The sequence below is a fragment of the Fukomys damarensis genome, unplaced genomic scaffold, assembly GCF_012274545.1.
Source record: "Fukomys damarensis isolate Sample0158 unplaced genomic scaffold, DMR_v1.0_HiC HiC_scaffold_34, whole genome shotgun sequence".
Lineage (NCBI taxonomy): Eukaryota > Metazoa > Chordata > Mammalia > Rodentia > Bathyergidae > Fukomys > Fukomys damarensis.
In genome coordinates this window covers 23,961,218-23,982,727 of record NW_022900946.1, presented here as the reverse complement: position 1 = coordinate 23,982,727, position 21,510 = coordinate 23,961,218, and the positions used below count along the sequence as shown (strand labels likewise).

Here is a 21,510-nt window from a genome sequence, read left to right as displayed (position 1 = left end):
TTCTTCCTGGTCCTTACTTCTAAAAGTAGGTAAAGAAAGTAGATCGGGAGACCCGATGTGACTTCCCTTCAGGTCACTGGGTCACTGGTTGCTGCTGCAGACGCTGGCCCAGCGAGTCGCTAGCGTGGACATCTGCCCCTGTGGACAGCCTCTCTCCTGGGCGTAGCCTACCCTGCCTGTCCTCCATGTGGTTCAGACACATGACAGTTGTCTAGTGTCTCACTGTCTACCAAAAGAGATGGGTCTCCAGACACAGGGAGGGTTGTCCTCGGGCTCTGAGAGAGGAAAAGCCCAACACACCTCAGGGATGCGAGGCGCTGACGGGGAAGAAGGTAGCCTCGTGGACCCAGAGCTCCTTCTAGTATCCCCAGGTGACAACGCTTCGGTGCCTGGGGACTTGGGATTGGGAGGTGACGAGCAGCAGAGCCCTTCTGTGATGCAGACACGGGGATGGGCACATGGTTCGTGGTTCTGCTTCGTTTTCATTTCTGTTCGAAATTTCCAAAATCACGAAGGAAACAAAGGGTTCGGTAAGTGTTCAAGATTAACACATTGTACGTTGAATAATAAATAACACTTTATAAACATACACTCATTCAACTGAGAATTCAAAATCAAATTTTATGGACATAACAGGGTAAACTTCTCCTCACATTTCTTTTCTTCTTTTTTCCTCCCTGACATTTAAACATTGATTACAAAAATCATTAAAAGCGCTAGTAGGGCCGGGGATTTAGGTCAGTGGCACCAAACCTGCCTCACAAGTGCAAGGTCCTGAGTTCAATTCCCGGCACTGGGGAAAAAAAGTTCTAGTAAAGGACTGGTGTATGGTTCAGTGGTACGGCACTTGCTTGGCATGTGCAAGGCCCAGAGCTCAATCCTAACTGCTGCAAACAAAAACAAACAAAAACCCTTTTAACATTAAACAAAAACCATAAAATTAGCATATCTGATCTAAAAATGCCTTAAACACCTTAGGAAAGACATACCACAATTTGAGAATATTCACTAAAACTGGTTTTATTTTGTTTCATTTTTTGTTTTTTGAGACAGGGTCTCACTATGTAGTTGACACTGACCTGAAACTCACTGTGTAGCCAAGGCTGGTCTTGAACTCACAATGATCCTCCTGCCTCAGCCTCCCGACTGCTGGGATTACAGGCATGCGCCACCACACACGGCTAAAACTGGTTTTAAAAGTACTAGGTTTCTACACTTTCTTTTATCTTTCTCAGGTGTTCGCATCCTGAGAAGTCTCACAGGAAGGGCGTCAGCTGGGCCTCTGGCCGGCACTGTCATTTGGTGCTGCTGACCCACCCCAGCCTCATGCTCCCCGCCTAAAACAACTGAAACCCGACCACCCTTGGGATCTCCTGTAAGCAGACTTGCTCTTTTGTGACAGGTGCACTCCGCCGAGCATAAAGTCCTAGAGCTCGCCCATATTGTCACATATGTCACAGTTTTCTCCCGTGGCAGTGCTGGGGCTCGAACCCAAGGCCTTCCCACTGCTACCTCCTCGGCCCATTTTATCACTTTTAAAATTAATTTAAAACAGGGTCTCACTAGCTTTCTCAGGTGGGACTTGAGCTTGCTGTCCTCCTGCCTCAGCCTACAAAGGGTGCTGGGATTCCAGGCGTGCACTGCCGCACCTGGCTAATTTCCTCCCCTTTTTTGGCAGCATCAGATTCATTTATCTTGAAGCCTTTATCAAGTTAAATATCATAAACAGAGATTACCAGCCAGAATAACTGACCGAAAACCATATAAGACAAAGATGCTAAATCAAGGTACACTGTTAGTACATTGGCCATCCTGGATTACAGCAGCCTTTTTCTCTTTTTCTTTTCGATTGTCTGACTTTTATTTTGCACTTTATTTATATAGAGGGCTTCATTTGTGAGAAACCACACGATATTTAAGCTTATGTGTCTGACTTATTTCACTTAACATTATGGTCTCAACATGCACCCTTTTTCCTCCAAGCGGCTCACATTTGACTTTGCTTATGGCCGACTAGTGATCTGTTGTGTAGCATTTCCAACCTTTTCTTCACCCTTTCACAGGCCGAGGGACACAGGGGCTGCTTCCTGGATTTAGCTATTATAGACTGTGCCGTGATAAACTAATCTCCTTCCTTGTTAAGGCTGAGTAATGTTGCGCTGTGTGTATACGCAGCGCGTTTGGCTTCTTCCTTGTTGGAGTTCCCACCTCTTGGCTACCACGAGCGGTGTTGCTGTGGACCATGGCGTGCAGCTGCCTTACTGAGGCTCTGCTCTCAGGTATGTGTGCTGTACACCGAGGAATGACACTGCTGGGAGATATGGTCTCACTGTGCAGCCCAGGCTGGCCTTGAATTCAGCCCTCCTGCCTCAGCTTCACAAGTGCCTGGACTGCAGATGCGTGCCATTGGCCCGGCTTCTGTTTTTCAGTTTTTGAGAAATCAGCGTGCTTTCCCCACAGGGATGGCATTATTTTAAACTCCAGTTAACAGTGCCCAAGGCGACACTGGCTAGTTCCCTATTTCCTTTTACATATATATGTACAGCGGCCCTCCTTACGGGTAGGGGTGGTATCGCTGCAGGATGTGTGTTGGAGACGGTCTTGCTGAGCTGCTCAGGCCTGCCTTGAGAACCTCCATCCTCCTGCATCAGCCTCCTGCATCTCAGGGCTACAGGCCTGTGTCAGTGCTCCAACTTTCACTGTACTTTTGGTTTGCCTTTCCCAGTTAGTGATGTTGTGCTTATTAGGTATTTGTTTATCTTCTCTGGAGACGGGTCTATCCAAATCCTTTGCCACTGGCTTCTGTCCTGTTGTACTAGGATTGAACCCAGAGTTGCTCTGATATTGAGCTGTGTCCCAGCCTTTTTTGTTTGTTTGTTTTGTTTTGTTTTGTTTTAATTTTGAGACAGGGTCCTGCTGACATGCCCAGGACAAACCTGAATTTGTGATCCTCCTGCATTAGCCTCCAGAGTAGCTGGCATCACAGATGTGTGCCACCACACCCAACTTCATTTTTATATCGAGGGTCTGTTTGTGTGTTTGGTTTGGTTTTGTGAGACAGAGTCTTGCTATGTAATTCAAGCTGGCCTTGAACTCGTGGCGATCCTCCTACTGCAGCCTCCCACATCCATGCCCGGCAACACTGACTCTTTCATTGAATTTTTAGGCATTCTCTATACATTCCGGATACTCATCTCTTATTAGACTCACGATTTCAAAATATCTTCTCCCTTTCTGTGGATTGCTTTTCACTCTGCTCATGACATCATTTTTTTTTTTCTTTTTGGTACCAGGGATTGAACTCAGGACCTTAAATTCCCAGCCCCAGAACATTTTTTGATACACAAAATTTTTTAATTTTTGTGAAGTCCAGTTCTGTCTGTTTTTGTTTTGTTGCCTGTAGCCTTTGTTGTCATATTCAGTAAATCACTGTGAAACATAAGGGCATGACATAAAGCTTTTGCCCTGTTTTCCTCTACGAGTTTTATAGTTTTAGTTGTTAACATTTAGGTCTTAGATCTATTTTGAGTTAATTTTTCTTTTCTTTTCTTTTTTGGTACCAGGGAGTGAGCTTGGGCCCTTGCACCTGTGAGGGAGGCAGCAGAATCACCGAGCCAAATCCCCAGCCTGAGTTCATTTTTGATTATGGTGCTAGGTAAGGATGGGTTTCATGCTTTTGCATATGAATATTCTATTTTCCCAGTACCCGTTGTTGAAAAGACCGTTCTTCTCTCACCGAATGGTCTTGATGCTCTTGTCCACAGAACCAAACACATGAGGGGTTCTGGTCCATTCCATGGTCGCTGTCCATCATTACCTCAGCACCACACTGTTTTTACGTCAGGAAGTGTGAGTCCTTCAAATTAATTATTTTCAAGATTATTTATGCTACGGGGGGGTCCCTTAAGATTCCAGATGAATCTTGTCTCTTTTGGTAAAAGATATCATTGGGAGCTGGGCGTGGTGGCACACACCTGTAATCCCAGCACTCGGGAGGCTGAGGCAGGAGGATCACTGTGAGTTCAAGACCAGCCTGGGCTACATAGTGCGTTCCAGGTCAGTCTCAACTACATAGTGAGACCCTGTCTCAAAAAACAAAACAAACAAACAAAAAAGATATCACTGGGATTTTTAAATGAAGATTACCTTGAATCTATAGATTTGGGTAGTGTTGACATTTTAACAATCATAGAATTTCAGTCCGTGAGCATCGGATGTGTTTCCATTTATTTATGTCTTGAATTTCTTTTAGCAATATGTTATAGGGATTGAACCAAGGAGCACTCTATCACTGAGCTACATCCCTAACCCTTTTTGAGTCAGGGTGTCATTAAATTGCTAAACTGCACAGGCTGGGCTTGAACTTGAAATTCTCCTACCTTAGTCTCCAAGCATCCCATAATTATGGGTGTGTACCACTGGGCTTGGCTATGCTGTTCTTTTTGATGTTTGAGGTTTGTTTGTTTGGTTGGTTTTTTTGGACAAGGCCTTGCTATATAGTTCAGGCTGGCCTTGAACTTGCCGAAATCCTCCTGCCTCAGCCTCCTGAGTGCTGGGATTACAGGTGTGCACCACCCCACCTGGTCAAGTCTCTTTTTATAACAAACTTCTTGTTATGTTGGAGAACTCTGCTGCTGGTGCATGAGCCCATTCAGACAGGTCTCAGCTCCCTCCCCCATTTCCAGGGTCTTGGTTGTCTGTACTCATCGTTTCTGACTACGCAAAGGGATACATCCATGCCCGGCAACACTGAATCTTTCATTGAATTTTTAGGCATTCTCTATACATTCCGGATACTCATCTCTTATTAGACTCACGATTTCAAAATATCTTCTCCCTTTCTGTGGATTGCTTTTCACTCTGCTCATGACATCATTTTTTTTTTTCTTTTTGGTACCAGGGATTGAACTCAGGACCTTAAATTCCCAGCCCCAGAACATTTTTTGATACACAAAATTTTTTAATTTTTGTGAAGTCCAGTTCTGTCTGTTTTTGTTTTGTTGCCTGTAGCCTTTGTTGTCATATTCAGTAAATCACTGTGAAACATAAGGGCATGACATAAAGCTTTTGCCCTGTTTTCCTCTACGAGTTTTATAGTTTTAGTTGTTAACATTTAGGTCTTAGATCTATTTTGAGTTAATTTTTCTTTTCTTTTCTTTTTTGGTACCAGGGAGTGAGCTTGGGCCCTTGCACCTGTGAGGGAGGCAGCAGAATCACCGAGCCAAATCCCCAGCCTGAGTTCATTTTTGATTATGGTGCTAGGTAAGGATGGGTTTCATGCTTTTGCATATGAATATTCTATTTTCCCAGTACCCGTTGTTGAAAAGACCGTTCTTCTCTCACCGAATTCTCTTGATGCTCTTGTCCACAGAACCAAACACATGAGGGGTTCTGGTCCATTCCATGGTCGCTGTCCATCATTACCTCAGCACCACACTGTTTTTACGTCAGGAAGTGTGAGTCCTTCAAATTAATTATTTAAGATTATTTATCAGGTCAGTCTCAACTACATAGTGAGACCCTGTCTCAAAAAACAAAACAAACAAACAAAAAAGATATCACTGGGATTTTTAAATGAAGATTACCTTGAATCTATAGATTTGGGTAGTGTTGACATTTTAACAATCATAGAATTTCAGTCCGTGAGCATCGGATGTGTTTCCATTTATTTATGTCTTGAATTTCTTTTAGCAATATGTTATAGGGATTGAACCAAGGAGCACTCTATCACTGAGCTACATCCCTAACCCTTTTTGAGTCAGGGTGTCATTAAATTGCTAAACTGCACAGGCTGGGCTTGAACTTGAAATTCTCCTACCTTAGTCTCCAAGCATCCCATAATTATGGGTGTGTACCACTGGGCTTGGCTATGCTGTTCTTTTTGATGTTTGAGGTTTGTTTGTTTGGTTGGTTTTTTTGGACAAGGCCTTGCTATATAGTTCAGGCTGGCCTTGAACTTGCCGAAATCCTCCTGCCTCAGCCTCCTGAGTGCTGGGATTACAGGTGTGCACCACCCCACCTGGTCAAGTCTCTTTTTATAACAAACTTCTTGTTATGTTGGAGAACTCTGCTGCTGGTGCATGAGCCCATTCAGACAGGTCTCAGCTCCCTCCCCCATTTCCAGGGTCTTGGTTGTCTGTACTCATCGTTTCTGACTACGCAAAGGGAAACAAAGAAGAACCTTATTTTGTAAAAGATGCGAAAACCTTAGCCGTCCTCCATCTGAGAGGTAGGGTCTGTCTCTGTCTGACTCCGGAGCTGATCATACCACAGAAGGCTCGGGGCTCCCCTGGCTTGCAGGATGTGCTCTTTGCGACGCTGGGTAGAAAGTCTGACACCCATGAGGGAGGTATCCGTACTACTGGTGTTAAAGTTCCTGTGGTGCCCAACCCTCTGGTGGCCACTGCCAAGGTGCCTGGCACACGAGTGAAGAGGCCAGGGTGGCGGTGGACCCTCAGCCCTGGTAGCTGCCACGTGGCTGTGCTCCTCTCCAACTGTTTCTTTTCTTCCTTTCCCACCCTCTCTTTCCTTCTTTTTCCAATTGACCTGGGAGATATCCAGCCCCTCCCTCCTAATTTTAAAACAGACTCGCAGTCCCTAAATTGCCCAAGCTGGGCTTGAATTTGTGACCCTCCTGCCTCGGCTTTGCAGAGCAGAATTACAGGTGTGTGCCTTGCTGGGCTCCCCTTGAATTTTCTGACCCATAGCCTCCTGGTGCACGGAATTAGTATGTTGTATGGCTAAGTTTTGAGGTCGTTTATTAATGCAATAAAAAATAATTGCAATGAGATGAAACCGAGGGGCCCAATTTTTTTTTCCGATTTTTTTAACATTCCACATGTACAAAAAATACAAAGCAGAGCTGGGTACAGTGGTATACGACTGTAATGGAAGCTAGTCAGGAAGCTGAGGCAGGAGGATTGCAAGTTCAAGTCCAGCCTAGACAATCTGGCAACACCTTGTCTCAAAGTTAGGAATGTAGCTCAGTACAAGGCCCTGGGTTCAATCCTCTGTACAGGAACACACACACACACACACACACACACACACACACACACACATCACACACACACACACACACACACACACACACACACACACACACACACACACACACACACACACACACACACACACACACACACACGAGCATCTTCAGCCGCATGTACTCATCTTTCTATTATACCCGGCAAGCTTTTCCACTGTCAGTGAGGATTCCTAGTCTGACCTGTCAACAGACTGCAGTGGAGTCACCTGAAGCCTGAGCCCGTGGAGCTCCAGGCACACTCAGGCCTCTTGGAAATGCATCTGTGGTGGTGACACAGGAGCAGCTCTCCTTTGAGGCAGCGCCAAAAGGAACGGGCCTGTAGAAAACGTGTGTTAGTAACTGTTTCTGGTCCTGATGCTGAAGCACGAGGTGGCTGCAGTCAGCCTGCAGAGTGGACTTCATCCGCTGTGTGCACTGGGGCAGTGCTGGATGAGCTGCTGCTCCTGGTGCCCTGGCAGGGGTGGAAATTAAAAGCAGCCCCTCGAACGACCACAGGTGCCTGCTGCTATTCTTTTCCATTTGGCGCACACACAGCCACATCCTACTTCCTCCCTCATGGTCAGTTTCCCCTCACCTGGTGCTCTGGTTCTGCCTGGACTCTTCGAGCACAGGCTCAGAACCTCTCTCACAGAGTGGGCCAGCCTTGCCGGTAGACTGTCCGGCCCCTCATGGCCTCTTCCTAACAGTGTCCTCGTGGCTGCTGTGTGGGCTAAAGAGCAGCTCACTGTCCCTGGGAAGCCGACAGTGAGCAGGGAGTCTCCGAAGGGTGCCCTCCTCCAGCCCCGGGCAGGTGCAGAAGCCACCCACAGAGGGGGACCTGGAAACCTGGCGTGCGGGCTGACATCCCACTGTAGAGGACGCACCTGCAGGCCAGGGAGAAGCCGCACCCTTCCAGAGCCAAGGAGCTGGTGGAGCTCATGGCTGGGCTCGGCAGCTTGCCCGCAGAGGGCACAGGTGCACAGCAAGTTCAGGTTTAACGCTGTCACCGGCGGCAGCTTGCTGTCTGCCATGCTAGGGTTTGTATGAAGTTATAGCTAGTTGAGAATCAAGCGTTTCTAAAGAACCCCCTGAAGGGATGTTTTCCCTTTGTGCAAACAGTCCCTTTGTGCAGAGGGAGCGCTGCAGTTTCTTGGCAGACACCGGTGGGAAGCACCTGGGTGAGCATCACTCCCCAGGAGTGTGGAGACACGCACCACACGTCAGCACCGCCAGTCCAAGGCCGCACTGGGCCCTGCATTCCAGCAACCCTTCCTCGGAAGTTCTCGGCGGATCGGCTGTCCTACTGGTGTCTGAGGGCTTGGGGGAGGAGTCACTCACACTGCACGCAGAGTGGGGTTTACCTGTTTTCTTGGAGCTGGTGACTGTGATCCTGTCTGAGACATTCAGGGAGCAGAAGGGAAAGGTGCCCCAGGCCGCTGTCCCAGAGAATGAGGGTGACAGGGCAGTGCCGGGTAAGCACCACCTGTGTGCCGCTGAGGACGACGGCCGGACCTGTCCCGCACAGCTGTGGGGCCGGGAAGAGCAGCACACAGGGTGCTGTAAAGCGGGAGGCCCTTGGTACTCGCAGCAGGTCTCTCCAGAGGCCGTATCTTACATGTGCTAGCAATCCTGCGTCCTTTCAGAGCTGCCCGCCAGCTGTCCCATCCCCCTGTGCCTCAGGCAGTGGCGAGGAATACTGGGCACGCCGGGTCGACTCCACAGGCCCCAAAGCCAGGTCCAAACCCTACCCTGGGCCACTGAAGTTACTAGATGAAATACTCCAAAGCCAGCCTAGCTGGCCATGAAGTCACTGCCGTTCACCATTTGGACGGTGCCAGTAGAGGGTTCCTGGGGGCGGGCCTGGGGCAGGCCCCGGAGCTGAGAGCTCTGTCCTAGACCGCTGGATCTGGATTCCAACAGGAGAGGAGCTCAGTCCTGTTGCCACCCTGACTGCAGCCCTCTGAGGGCTCCGGACACAGGACTCTCTCTGCTCATATCATGGCAGAATACACCCGCCGCGGTCAGCACTGAGCACGAGGAACACCGACTGCAATCTCCAAACATGAGTTTTCCTGGGTGGCGAGTGGCCTCCCCGTGATGTGGAAGACTGTTACCGGACAGCACTTGGAGAGGAGGACAAACAGCTGGCTGCTCTCTCGGTGATGCTCTAGCTGCACTAGAAAACGTCCTGCTGCAGGTACAGTGGCAGGCAGTGCGAGGGAGCCTGGGCTCCCACACGCTGCCCCAGGAGCCACCGTTCCTCAGGCCTGTCCTGGGGACACAGCGCACAGCACTTCGGGGACTACCTCTGGGCCGTACTGTGTTTCTGTGTACTACCTCCACATCTTTCCTGCCAGCGAACAGGAAGTGGCTGCTTGTCTGGCACATAACACTGATAGCCATGGTTTTGAAGCCTCCTGGTTGATCCACTTCAGATTATGCAATATTAAAATGATCTGAAGGAAATAAGCCTCTAAGTTCTAGTTCTAAAGAAGGCGGCTCGGTTAAGAGCTAAAGTAACCAGGAAAGACATTTTGTGACTGGGGAGATAACCAGGGGGCTGACTCTGCAAAGCCACCCAATCCTGTTATATCGGCAGCAGAATTACATTCTCTTAGAAGCATGAACCTGTAAACTACACGTGCCAGGAAAACAGGTTGCACTCTCCTTATGAGAATCGAGTTCCAAAACCACCCCTCTGTGCTCTACTCTGTGGGGAAGGTCAAGGCCATAGCGCAGTGACAGGGCTTCTAAAGCATGCATGAGGTCCTGAGATTCATCCTCAGCACTGGGGGAAAAAGTCCAGGGCTGATGACGGGATATCCAGGTGCCAGGACTGTGTCCCTGCCAGCACTGGCTCTTCATCTGACCATCCAGGTCAGGTGCTGGTGGCTGATGAACTACGGCTCTCCTCGGACATTCTGGAGGACAGCATTTCTACATTTAGCAAACTGCACGGGCTCACAGCACTCTGGTCCCATGTCTGGAACACACACCTCCAGTCTGCTGGCGCCAGTCCCTCTTTCTGTTTGCTTTTGCAGGGCTGGGGGTTAAGCCCACGGCCTTGTACCCGCCATGTAGCCCTCTACAACCGAGCTCTCCCTCTACCTTCAGCTGTAGATTGTGTTTGTGATGACAGTGGTGATGCCAAAGACAATGCGGGCATAAATGGGTAGGGTAGGATGGGGTCTTGTCCCGATTCCAGAGGCTCTCAAGGAGAAAGGCCCGCCTCTCACTGCTGCCGCCCTCACCGCTGCAAGGCCAGCCTCCCGAGAGCCCACTGGGGATCAGGAGATGGAGGGTAGCTGGGGCATCCACCACCGTGCGCTCACAGCTTTGCTTCAGTGAGGGCTCACGGGACAGAGTTCTTTGCTGCTTGGCATCGGCAAGGCCAAGCACGATCTGCCTCCGCCCAGTGGTCCGGCCGCCAGCACAGGCCACTCTAGTCTAGACTCTCTGGTAATGGCCCAGATGCTCTGTGACGGTCGAGTCGACCCATGCTCTGAGCCAGGTGCTCCGTGCTGCTGGAAGCAGTGGCCGCTGCCTCAGGAGCAGTCTGTCTCAGGATCTGAGACTGGCGGCCTGATCTCGTCAACAAGCCTGCACAGCCTGCATCATCTCACCATCCTCAACGATCAGGTGAGGGCGTCCTCCTACACACGCACCGCGAAGGAGGGGGCGTCAGAAACTCACCACTGTGCCAGCTTCAGCCACAGGGCGGCTCCCCCGGCAGCTCCCTCTGGTGACTGACGAGGTTCTGGCTGCTCCCACCTCAGACCCAGGTCACTCTTCCTCCCAGTGACTCTGATGTAGCCAGCTGCCTACAGGATGCTCAAGGGGAACTGAGCTGGTTCCCTGAGATGTTCCAGACACTGGCAGCCACCCCTGCCTAACAGGGCAAGTGGAGTCAGGCTTGTGCCTGAGTGCAGAGGTCTCACACTTGGATGTGGGTTTGCCTTCCCTAGCCAACACTAACACTTCTCAGGACGGCATGGAAGGGCCTTGGGGGAGGCCGGGAAGAGGATGAGCAGTACCCTGTTGGCAGGGTAGCAGGGACTTTCCTCAAGGGACTGAACTCCCTCCAAAAGGAGGAACTGGGCCTGTGAGTGAAGCTGTGTTCTGACCTGGTCAGACTTCTGCTGACAGGATCTAGAACGCCTTTGCTTACGTGGATCAAGTCAAGTCTGGCAGGTGGCCTGGCAAGTCCATCTCTGGGGAGCCCAGGACGCTGGCCTGGTCATAGGTCTCTGCCTGTTAGACTCTTCTGAGGGTGGCTCTTACTCCTTTGCCCAATACAGAAACCATCCCCACCTCGTCTTGGACAATTAAGTGTCGCTCTTTTAAGTGGCCCCTCTCGAGGACTGTCCTTCTGTTGCCCTCCAAAGCCTGACGCTGAGCATGTGCCAGCCACCTTCTTCCCCCATGTAAGCAATAAGCAACCTCCCTGGGCTCTTAGTGAGTCAGTCTGGGCACTGCTTCCCCTGACCCTGTGGCGTAAAATCCCAACAAGCCTCTTCCAGATGCAATACTCTTACCTAGTCACCAACCCCACCTCAGGTGGAGCGGTTTGAGCTGGTAACTGTTAAAGGCAAAAGACCACCAGCTGGTAAGCCCCCAAGGGCCAGTCACACTGGAGGTGCCGGCACCACAGAAGGACAGAGCAAGGAAGGGTAGCTGGGAGCCACTTTCGCCTGAAGCCAGAAGGGTCCCTGAGGCTGCTGGTAGCTACTATCTCTGAGCAGTAAAGAGAGCTGTTAAAATCACAAGAGCTGACCTCACTGACATTCAAAGAACCCTCCTGCCTCAGCCCTCCAAGGAGCTGGGACTGCAGGCACACATCACCGTGCTTGGTTCCTCCTGTAACTTCGGGCCTATAGAGAAAAGCAGTCACAGAGCTCTTCCAGGGTGCTGAGTTCCCTCAGCAACTTTGTGCCTCTCCGTGGGAGCTGAGTGCGTCCTCTGGGTCCTCCCACCGGGAGCACACAGGCCTCGCAGGACAAATCTCCAGTCTCCCGGCCCCGCGGGTCCCTTCCTGGACTGCACATCAAGGCCACTGCACATCCGGAAGGTGTGGCCACCTTCTGGGTCCAAGTCTTCGCCAACTCTCCGGCAAGCCGGCTGTCAGCCCTTTCTAGGCTCTGAAGCGGCAGCACTGAAGCCCCGAGCCCAGCCCTCTCCCCTGTGCTCCCATGACTGACCGGTGCCATTTAATGGCCCTGCCCCCTTTGCTCCTGCTCCCGCCTGTCTTCTCCAGATCTCCGTGGATACAAACCAACGGCACCAGGCCCTCCGTGCCTCCCCCTCAGGGGTACCAGGGATGAGCTGGTATCCTGAGTGCCGCAGTGCCTCGCAGGGCAGCACCTGGGAACCGCAGCTCTCCAGCTAGAAGCGGCCAGACTCAGCAGGTCTGGGCTCTTCTGGCATTGAGGACAAACTACAGAGGTCTGAGGTCTTTGGGACCTGTCTGTAGGCCCCTCCCACACATTCAGAGTCCTGTTCCTTCCTGATCAATACTAGAGGATGCTCACCGGGCTGGCCACGTGCAGGGGAAGGGGGCTGGTTCCTAGCTTTGCTGCTTTACGCACTCAGGAGGCTGAGTTTGTGTCTCTGCTTACTGTGCAGGGCTTTTCCTGCCTCAGTGTCTCCACGCCTCTGCCAGGGTCACCTGGAGGTGGCCCTGCCCCCATCACCTAACCATCGTGATAGATGATTGTGGATGTGTCTGGATGACTGACTGGCAAGCCAAAGTCTGACGAGGAAAGCCAACCTTGGAGACGGTGCCACCGACCAACAGGTTTGTGGCTTGGGCAGAATAAAACAGAAAGAAGAAGGAAGTCTTCCCTTTCGCTTTGTGAGAGGACCTCGTCTTTGCCCTCACTTCTGGTCGTTCACCTCCAGCTCCTTCAGGTTTCCAGCACGGACCCTTTGCTTCTCCAGTGTCCTCGCTCCTGACTGCAGTGAGCTCCAGGCCTCTGACTTCTGACCGGACCCTTAGCTGTCCAGAATTCAGATGGCCCTTTCGCATTCTTCTGCCCCGACTCTAAGCTGCCATCGTAAGGCTACTTGTAAATTATATATCGTACAAATATTTAACATAATATATAAGTATATACTTAACATTATTATACAAATAAATATATAATATTAAGTGAACCCTAACTGACAGATTCCCTCTAGGACTGACACCCCGTCCCCATCCTGTGTCTGGCCTTGCTTTGCATACCACGAGCTCCTGCCCCAACTATCTTGGCCATCCAGCACCTGCCCCTTTCCTGCTACACTTCCTCGGAGTTCAGTAATGTTCTTCTCCAGTCCTAGCCTTGGTCCTGGATGTCAGGAGTTCCTGCCCATCTCACGGGTAAGGAGATATGCAGACATCAGCAGAAGGCCACAGTCAGGGTCTGTGGCCTCCAAAGGCCTTGGAACCCTCGCTCAGGGTCACTTACTCAATTGCAAGGCCCAGCAGGGGACCTCCCCAGAGGGATCTGAGGGTTCTGACTTTTATTTTTTGGTACTAGGGGTCAAACTTGGGTCCTTGCACTTGCAAGGCAGGCAGTGGAACCAATGAGCTAAGTCCCCAGCCAAAGGCTCTGACTCTTAAGTGGAGGGACCAGTGGAAGAGGTTTGCAACAGAAACTTTAATAGATAATGTCCTCAAGTTGACGGCACTGTCAGGCCCAGGCCATGCCTCTCAATCGGCGTGGGCAGAAGGTGCCAGGGATCTGGCTGGTTGCCACGGTCACTGTCATAGATGCCACAGCTCAGAAAAGGAACAGGGAGCCTCATGAAAGTGAGGACTCTATGGTCCTTGGGCTACACCTGCTGGTCCTTAGGGGCCCTGGACGGTCAGTGTCCACTTGTCTGGGCCAGGGCTGGAGTGAGATGCCTACTTCTCGTCTTCCGAGTCTCTAGAGAAGGGAGTGGCGAGTCACACGCGCTGGTACAGTGACCAGATGCTGATGCGCTGATCCTTGGATCCGGCAGCCAGCAAGCCATCGGTGGCAAAGGCCACACAGTGGACAGAAGCACTGTGGAAATCCAGCACAGCCAGTGGCTTCATCGTCCGCCAGTGAAACACACGGACGCGATGGTCCCAGCCTGCAGTGGCCAGGATCTTGCGGTCTGGCCGGATTGTGACGTCGGAGATCCCAGGGTTGGGGAGTTGGTGAGAGCTGCGCGCCTGCGAGAGGGAAGACGGCAGGGGCGGTGTAAGGTGCTCAGGCGTGGGCACCCTGTCCACCCTGCCCCACCCTGCAGCGGGACCCCTGGGAGAGCTCAGGCTCCTCGACGGCTACACTCTCACTCCCACCCAGCTGACCGCCTCTGCCTCCTTCTCAGGAGCGTTTCTGCTCTGGGCTGACTGCGTGGCCGTGACACCGAGGACTCCGGCTCTCCCTCTCCTCCGGCCCTCTGGCTGAGCTCCTCCCCTGCACCTGCTCTGACAAATCTTTACCTTCATTAGGGAGCATCTCTGAGCTCCTTGCTGTGGTGAACACACTGCACCTTCACATCTTTCGAGAGGCAAGGACTCCAGCTCGGCAGCAGCACAGAGCTGCCATTTCTCCAGCCACATCGGGGAGGATGAGTAACTCACCCCCTCTCTCAGCAAACTCTAAGCAGTTGAGGAAATCCCATGATGGGAAGGAGCTACAGAGCCGCCAAGCGTGGGCAGCAGCAGGGTGTGGGCAGGAGCTGTGGTCTGAATGGCTCTCCCAGAAACTCATGGCTGCGAACTCATCTCCAAATCCACATGCTGATGGCATCTGGAGGTGGGGCCTCGGGAGGGCATCAGGGTTAGACGAGGTCCTGAGAAGGGGGCTTTTGTGGTGGCACTGGTGGTTTATAAGGAGCGAAAGAGACCTGAGCTAGCACACTTGCTCGGAGGCCACAGGATGTCCTCTGCCTCATTATGAGGCAGCACAAGGCCCTTGCCAGATGCCAGCTCCACGATCTTGGACTCTGTAGCCCCACAACTGTGCAGCACATAAACTTCTATATTTTATGATATACTCAGTCTCAGAAACTTTGTTATAGCAATAGAAAATGAACTAAGGCCCAGGACAAGGCCAAGACATGATCAGAGGTAGAAAGGGCTGCACAGTAGTGCTCCTCACCAGGCTATGGGGAAGCCTAGCTCCTGGCGTGGTTCTGTGAAGGGGAAGGGTGCTGAACAAGACAAGGAATTATGTAGCATTTTCGATCTGCACGGAGCCACGAAGGAGCCATGCTCTCTCTGGGGTCCAAGCACTCCAAGCTCAGTGCTGGGGCACAGGAAGCCTCCTGTCCCAACATGTGCCTCCTGCAGCAAGCAGAGAGCCCCCCAGAAATCAGCGCTGCCTTTATGGTCAAACATCTATGGCTGGGTAGGATCCAGCATGTCCCTCTAAAGGTTCATGTTGGGAGCTCAGTCCTCAGTGTGGTGGTACGGAACCTTTAAGAGATGGGCCTCCTCAGGTCAGCTGGGCCTATTTCCTTGAAAAGGACTGTGGGGCCCAAGTCTTTCTGATGTCATGTCTGGCAGTGTAACCTATTCCCTTCACACATTCCTGGCACAAGGTGATGTTATGCATTTGGCCTTCACTGGAGTCCAAACCAGTAGGGCTCACCCTCTGGAACTGTGAGCCAACTGAATCTCTCTTCATAAAGTCAACCTGACTAAGGTATTTTGTTATAGTAACTAAAAACTGACTAGTATACAGCATTCATGGTTACACAGGGCTGTCTGGTGGGCTATACGGCATTTGGCATCTGTCCCCACGCAAAATGACAGAGGCACTCTGCCAACACTGTGACACCTAATGATGGCCATTCCTTCCACCAGTCAATCCTGTATGTGGCCTGGCCCTCTTGGTCCTGAACACCAGGAGTTCTATCAGCCTCCTTTTTTCTAAATGTCTCCTAATATCACTTTCTGTTAAAAAAGTCACTCATCTCTGCAAATATAACTCAAGGACAAAGCAGAAAAAAGAAACAAGAAAAACAAATGGCAACATTCCTCAGATGACAGCAAAATGGTCACTAAGTGATTTACTCATAATTAAAACAAAACTAAATGAACTAGGTTACATCTACAAATTACCCCTATAAAACAAGAACCCAAAGCAGCAAAACACCGAGGACAGTGGTCCTGACTCAAGAAAGAAAACAAAAAAGAGGTGAAGTGGCTGGGCATGGTGATGCAACCTGTACACCCAACACTTGGGAGGCTGAGGCAGGAGAACTGCTGCACATCTGAGAGCAGCCTGGGCTACACAGTGAGTTCCAGTCCAGCCTGAATTACAAAGTTAGATTGTTTCCCCCAAAAAGGAAGAAAAGATAGGAAGCAAAGGAGGGGAATCAGAAACAGGAAGTGACAAAGACCCTGAATAAAAACAGGAAGGAGCCAGAAGAATGAAGAGTGATCAAAAGAGAAAGAGTTAAAATGGGTAGTACGGGAAGATAATACAGGGGGGATGTTGGAGTTCACTGATGTAGAAAAGCAGTTTTAATGTCGCAAAATAGAAGTCTTATGATCAAAGTCCAAAGAAAAGCTACAGAGCAGTCAACATGAAGATATGCTCTAGTAAAACTCTTAGACCTAACAGCTACGGAGAGTCCTTTTGGTAACCAGAACAGATCACATTGCTCAAGAGGGTAAAGTACAGGCTATGAACAGAACATTCTCGGCTACATCTGTGCCAGCAAACGACAGAATGATGCTCACATAGGTAAGAAGGGATATGTGGCCCAAGAATTTTATATCTAGCCAAAATGTCACTCAACTGTGAAGACAATATGGAGACATTTTTGAACATGTAAGAACTCAAAGGATATTGCTCCCATAAGCTCTTCTGGAAGGACAAGAAGATTAATCCCAGGGTTGTAAGAGATAACTGGAGAACTACAGCAAATGGCCTGGCAGACAGCACTGAATCTATTTACCAGCAGGATTAAGTCTAAAACACATGGGGATTATGGTGCGAGAACCGGTTATGTAACTAACCGATACAGAAGCGTAATGAGAGAGACTGGTTAAGTTCACTTGCTCCTTCTTTGTTATTTGGAGGCCAAAGATACAAGTAGTCAACTCCGTACTTGACAGCTTATCTGCCGTCCACCGTGAATAATAACAAAATCAGCATTATTTTCTTCTGTTTTTCCACCTGAGCAGTGGCCTGGTACCTGCCCTGTATATCTGCAGAAAGTATACAATCATGAACACATTCAACAGATTTACGACTGGATTCCAGTGTTCAATCCAGATCTGCACTAGTGAGGGACTCCAAAGGGACTACTGGCAGGTACACCAAGTGAAGGCACATGAGAAAGAGGGGCCCCACGTTCACAGGAAAAACTGAACTCAGAGCCTTTTGGCTGCACTAAGGCAGACCATTATGAAACTTAACGGTGATAAAGGGTACAATTCGGAACGAAGAGCCATGACTGCCTACTTGGCAAATAAACAGGTTTACCCTTCGCAGAACAGGAATAACAGGCAAGTGGCTGTGATAGTAGAGTAACTCGTACCAGACCAGGCACTGTGCTGTAAACCACCATAAAAGTAAGCAAAATATACACGGTAACTTTTACAAGCTCTGGACAGCAGGCAGAGGAGGTTTCTGATGATGTGAACCTCCCAGTGTTCTCTGCCCCGGGGACAATGTCCTGGCCAAAAATCCAGGCCAAACACAGTACTCACCTTAAGCTGAGGAGGCAAATATCAGAATTTTGGGCAGTGCTGAAATCTGTGAGGATGAAAGAGGGAGGGAAACAGGGGTACCTGGAGGGTGGAGGACTATAGGTGGGGCTCCTCACGAGCCCTTGTTTGAAGGCTGGGTCACATAAGCCCAGAGCAAACTTAGCAGAGAGTGACGCTACAGGGTCAAACAGACAGGTAAGAGAGGTCAACTGAGAGCAACTGAGTTCCATAATGGCCTGGCTGCAGGAGGAAGGGTTCCACGTGGAGTAGGCCTGCTGCAGACATAGCAGAGCAAAGCCAGAAGCCATGCCTCAGCAAGCTCCGAAAGGGGGAGCCTGGAATGGCTTTCCACACACCTGACCTAAAGAAGCACAGACCAGGCCTACGCAAGTTCAAGGTGAACAGCCAGTAAGTGAACTTCCTGCCAGAAGAAAAGCAAGCACTATTCAGAGCAAGGAAACAGACATCAGAGTCTCCGACATATATTATTTATATTGTCGAGCACACAAACAAGAAATTACTAGACGCACAAAGAAGCAGGAATATATGATCCATGGCGGGGGGCAAGCAGTTCACAGAAGGTGATCCCCAAGATCAGTCTATCCCATGGCAGAGATGTTGGGTATATCAGATAAAAACTTGAAAGAAGCTGTTTAGATGTGTTTTTTAAATTAAAGGAAAATGCATTCAAATAATTATAAAATAATTTATCTGGATGAATGTGCAGAGAAACAGAAAAACAATTTCAGGACTAGGGATTGAACCCAGATCACTTACAGTGCTATATCCACATCTATCCTTCCTTCCCTCCACTTTCTCTCTCTCTCGCTCTCTTTCTCTCTCTCTCTCCTTTTTTCCTGCTTTCTTTTTTGGTACTGAAGATCAAACTTGGGTCCTTGTACTTGTGAGGCAGGTGGCGGCACCACTGAGCATAAATCCCTGGCCCTCTCTCTTTCTTGAAAGGGTCTCACTATGTTATTACTTTGCCAGGCTGGACTCTAGCTTGTGATCCTCCTGCCTGAGCCTCCCACATTAGGGTTACAAGCATGTGCCACCATGCCCAAGAAGAAATACAAATCATGAAAGATGTACAACTGAAAATCTCAATAACTGAAATAAAAAAAATTATAGGATAGGGTTAATAGCAGATTGGAATTTTTTTTTTTTAAGTTGATGAGCTAGAAGACAGACCAAGAGATTATCCACACTGGAGAGAGAAAAAAAAAAAAAAAGATTAAAGGAAAACCAGTAAACACAGCCTCAGGGACCAATGTGACAATATAAAACTGTCAATTTATTGAAGCCACAGGAAGTAGCAAAAGTGAAAATGGTGAAGGAAAAAAATTCGAAAAAATAATAACTAAAAAGTTCCCAATTTTAGTGAAAACAACAATTTATAGGTCAAAAGCTCAGCAAAACTCAACTAGGATAAGAAAAATCTAAACACAATCATGTCAAACTGCTGAAAACCACAGATAAGGAGAAAATGTTGGGCACAGACATGGAATCAGGCACGCTGTGCATAGCAGCAATGATGAGGACCAGAAATTCTCACTGGAAACAACAGAACAACCCCTTTAAAGTGCGTGAGGAGAAATACAATTGTCATCCATAAACTCCATAGTCAGGGTTCTTTAAAAAGGAAGGGAGAGGAGCTGGAGCTGGAGCTCAGTGGTACAGCACATACTTAGCATCCTTGAGGCCTAGAGCTCAATCCCCAGCTCCAAAAAATTAAGTAAGTAAATAAATAATAAAAAGGGGTCAGGGATTTAGCTCAGTAGTTCTGCTGCCTGCCTTGCAGCACAAGGGCCTGAGTTCAATCTCGGGTATAAAAAGAAAAAAGAACGTGGGTCTACAGGAGAGTACCAGAAATGGTAAGCAGGTGAATAAATACAAAACACTATGCTCTAGCCAGGCATGGTGGCACACATCTGTAATCCAGTACTCTGGGAGGCTGAGGCAGGAGGATGAGAAGTTTAAGCGCAGCCTGGGCAACTTAGCGAGATTCTTATCCCAAAAAATTAAAAAGCAAAAGGCAGGCTAGTACCACAAAACAAAACTGCACTTTAAACATAATTTCACAAATTTTTATAACATATAACTGATGATTTAAAGCAAAATTAGTCCCTGATGTGTACAAAAGTAAAATGGACAGCAGTAGCAGCATAATGGATAGGGAGGTAGGTAAACGGAGCGGTGCCAGTAAACTGTTACTATAGCTGACAGGTGGGGTATGGCCGACACTGACTGCAGATTTTGAAAAGGATGCCATTGTTAATCCACAAGCAACACTCAGGAAGAAAAGTAACGAGAGGCACAGCTAAAAGAAGTCAAGTGAGGAAACGAAAGCGGCCCACCGCACATCCAGCGTTGGTCGATGATGAACCACACCTGTGATGGTATATGCAGGGAGCCGAGGTGCATCGAGACAGGCAGGCTGTACCATGGGGGTCTGTTAGACACACTCTGTGGCAGTGGTGGGAGCAGTATCACAGTATCACTGCTCCATGGTGTTTCAGCAGGAACAAAATCATGTAAAGACACATCTCTAAGAACATATCTCATCGCTACCGGACACGCAACTGTATCTAATTAACACAAGGGAAGGCAGGAAAGGAGCACAAAAGGGCCCAAGACAGAAGTAACACATAGCGGTCCCCAGTACAAAAAAAAAGAAGTAATATGCAGAAAGCAGATATTAATACAGCAGACTTAATCCCAAACTTATCAATAACATTAAATGCAAACAGATTACATGCTCCGATTAAAAGATGGAGAGTGTCAGAGAGGACCAAAAAGTAAAATACAACTACCTGCTGTCTACAAAAGATGCTTTAAAAATATCAAGAGATCAGAACAGGTTGAAAATAGAAGCACAGGACAAGATGTACCATGCAAAAGACAAACCTAAGAAAGTTGATGCCACTACTCAGTATCAGACCAAGCAGATTTCAAGACAAAAACACATCACTGGAGATGAAGGTGGTTTCAGGCCTGGGAATGTGGGCTCTGTGGTTGCCTAGCATGTACAAGGCCCTGGATCCAACACTCAACACCATAAAGAAAACCCTAAAAAAAACAAAAGAGGAAGGGAGGGAAAGAGGGAGAGGGGAGGAGGAAGGGCAGGAATGAGGGGTGGATTTACTAATGAGAAAAAGTCACTGGGTCATTTGCCAGAAGAAGGCAGCCATCCGAAGTGCTTACACACCTAACAGCAGAGCTTCAAAAATGAGGAGCAAAATGGGTAGAACTAGAGAAAGAACAAGCATGTTCGTAGTCAGTCAAGAGACTTTAAGACCCTTCCCATGGTAGCTGGCAGAAAACTAGACAAAAAGAAATTGCAAAGGATACCGAAGACTTGAACCACAGATGGAGAGACCTGAGTTGCGCTGATAGAAGACTCCACCCAACAACTGCAGAACACCTGGCCTCTCCGAGTACATGTGGTCTGCTCCCCAAGACATGTGCGGGGCCAAACAGCAGCCTCCATAAATTTATAAATGCTGAACTTGTATAGGGAACATTCACTGACAACAGAATTAAACTAGATTAAAAAAATCTACAAAAGCAACCAATATTTGGAAACTGACTAGTACGTCTAAGAAGCCTATGGATCAAAGAAGAAATCATGAGAGAAAATACTTGGAACTGAATTAAAACAAAGATACAACATGCTGAAATGTGCAGGGCAGACCCACAGCGGAAGGTGCCTAGGGTGGGAGCTAACATGTTCATAGCCCAGCAGAGACAGATCCAAAAGTGTGGACCCTACACTGCCTTCTTCTTTTTTTTTTTTTTTTTTTTT

At 49.0% G+C, this 21,510-nt stretch overlaps 1 protein-coding gene across 2 annotated transcripts in view; it reads right to left on the bottom strand.

Moving 5' to 3' along the window:
* Window positions 1-13,170: 13,170 nt before the first annotated feature.
* Gnb1l (G protein subunit beta 1 like) overlaps window positions 13,171-21,510 on the bottom strand; it is a 67,860-nt gene continuing 59,520 nt past the window's right edge. The window contains exon 7 of one of the 2 annotated variants that reach the window (XM_010620712.3): window positions 13,171-14,207. In XM_010620712.3, the coding sequence (XP_010619014.1) occupies window positions 13,956-14,207 (252 nt within the window). In that variant the 3' untranslated portion in view covers window positions 13,171-13,955. The remainder of the gene's footprint in view (window positions 14,208-21,510) is intronic. The other variant, XM_010620711.3, reaches the window with a different exon arrangement.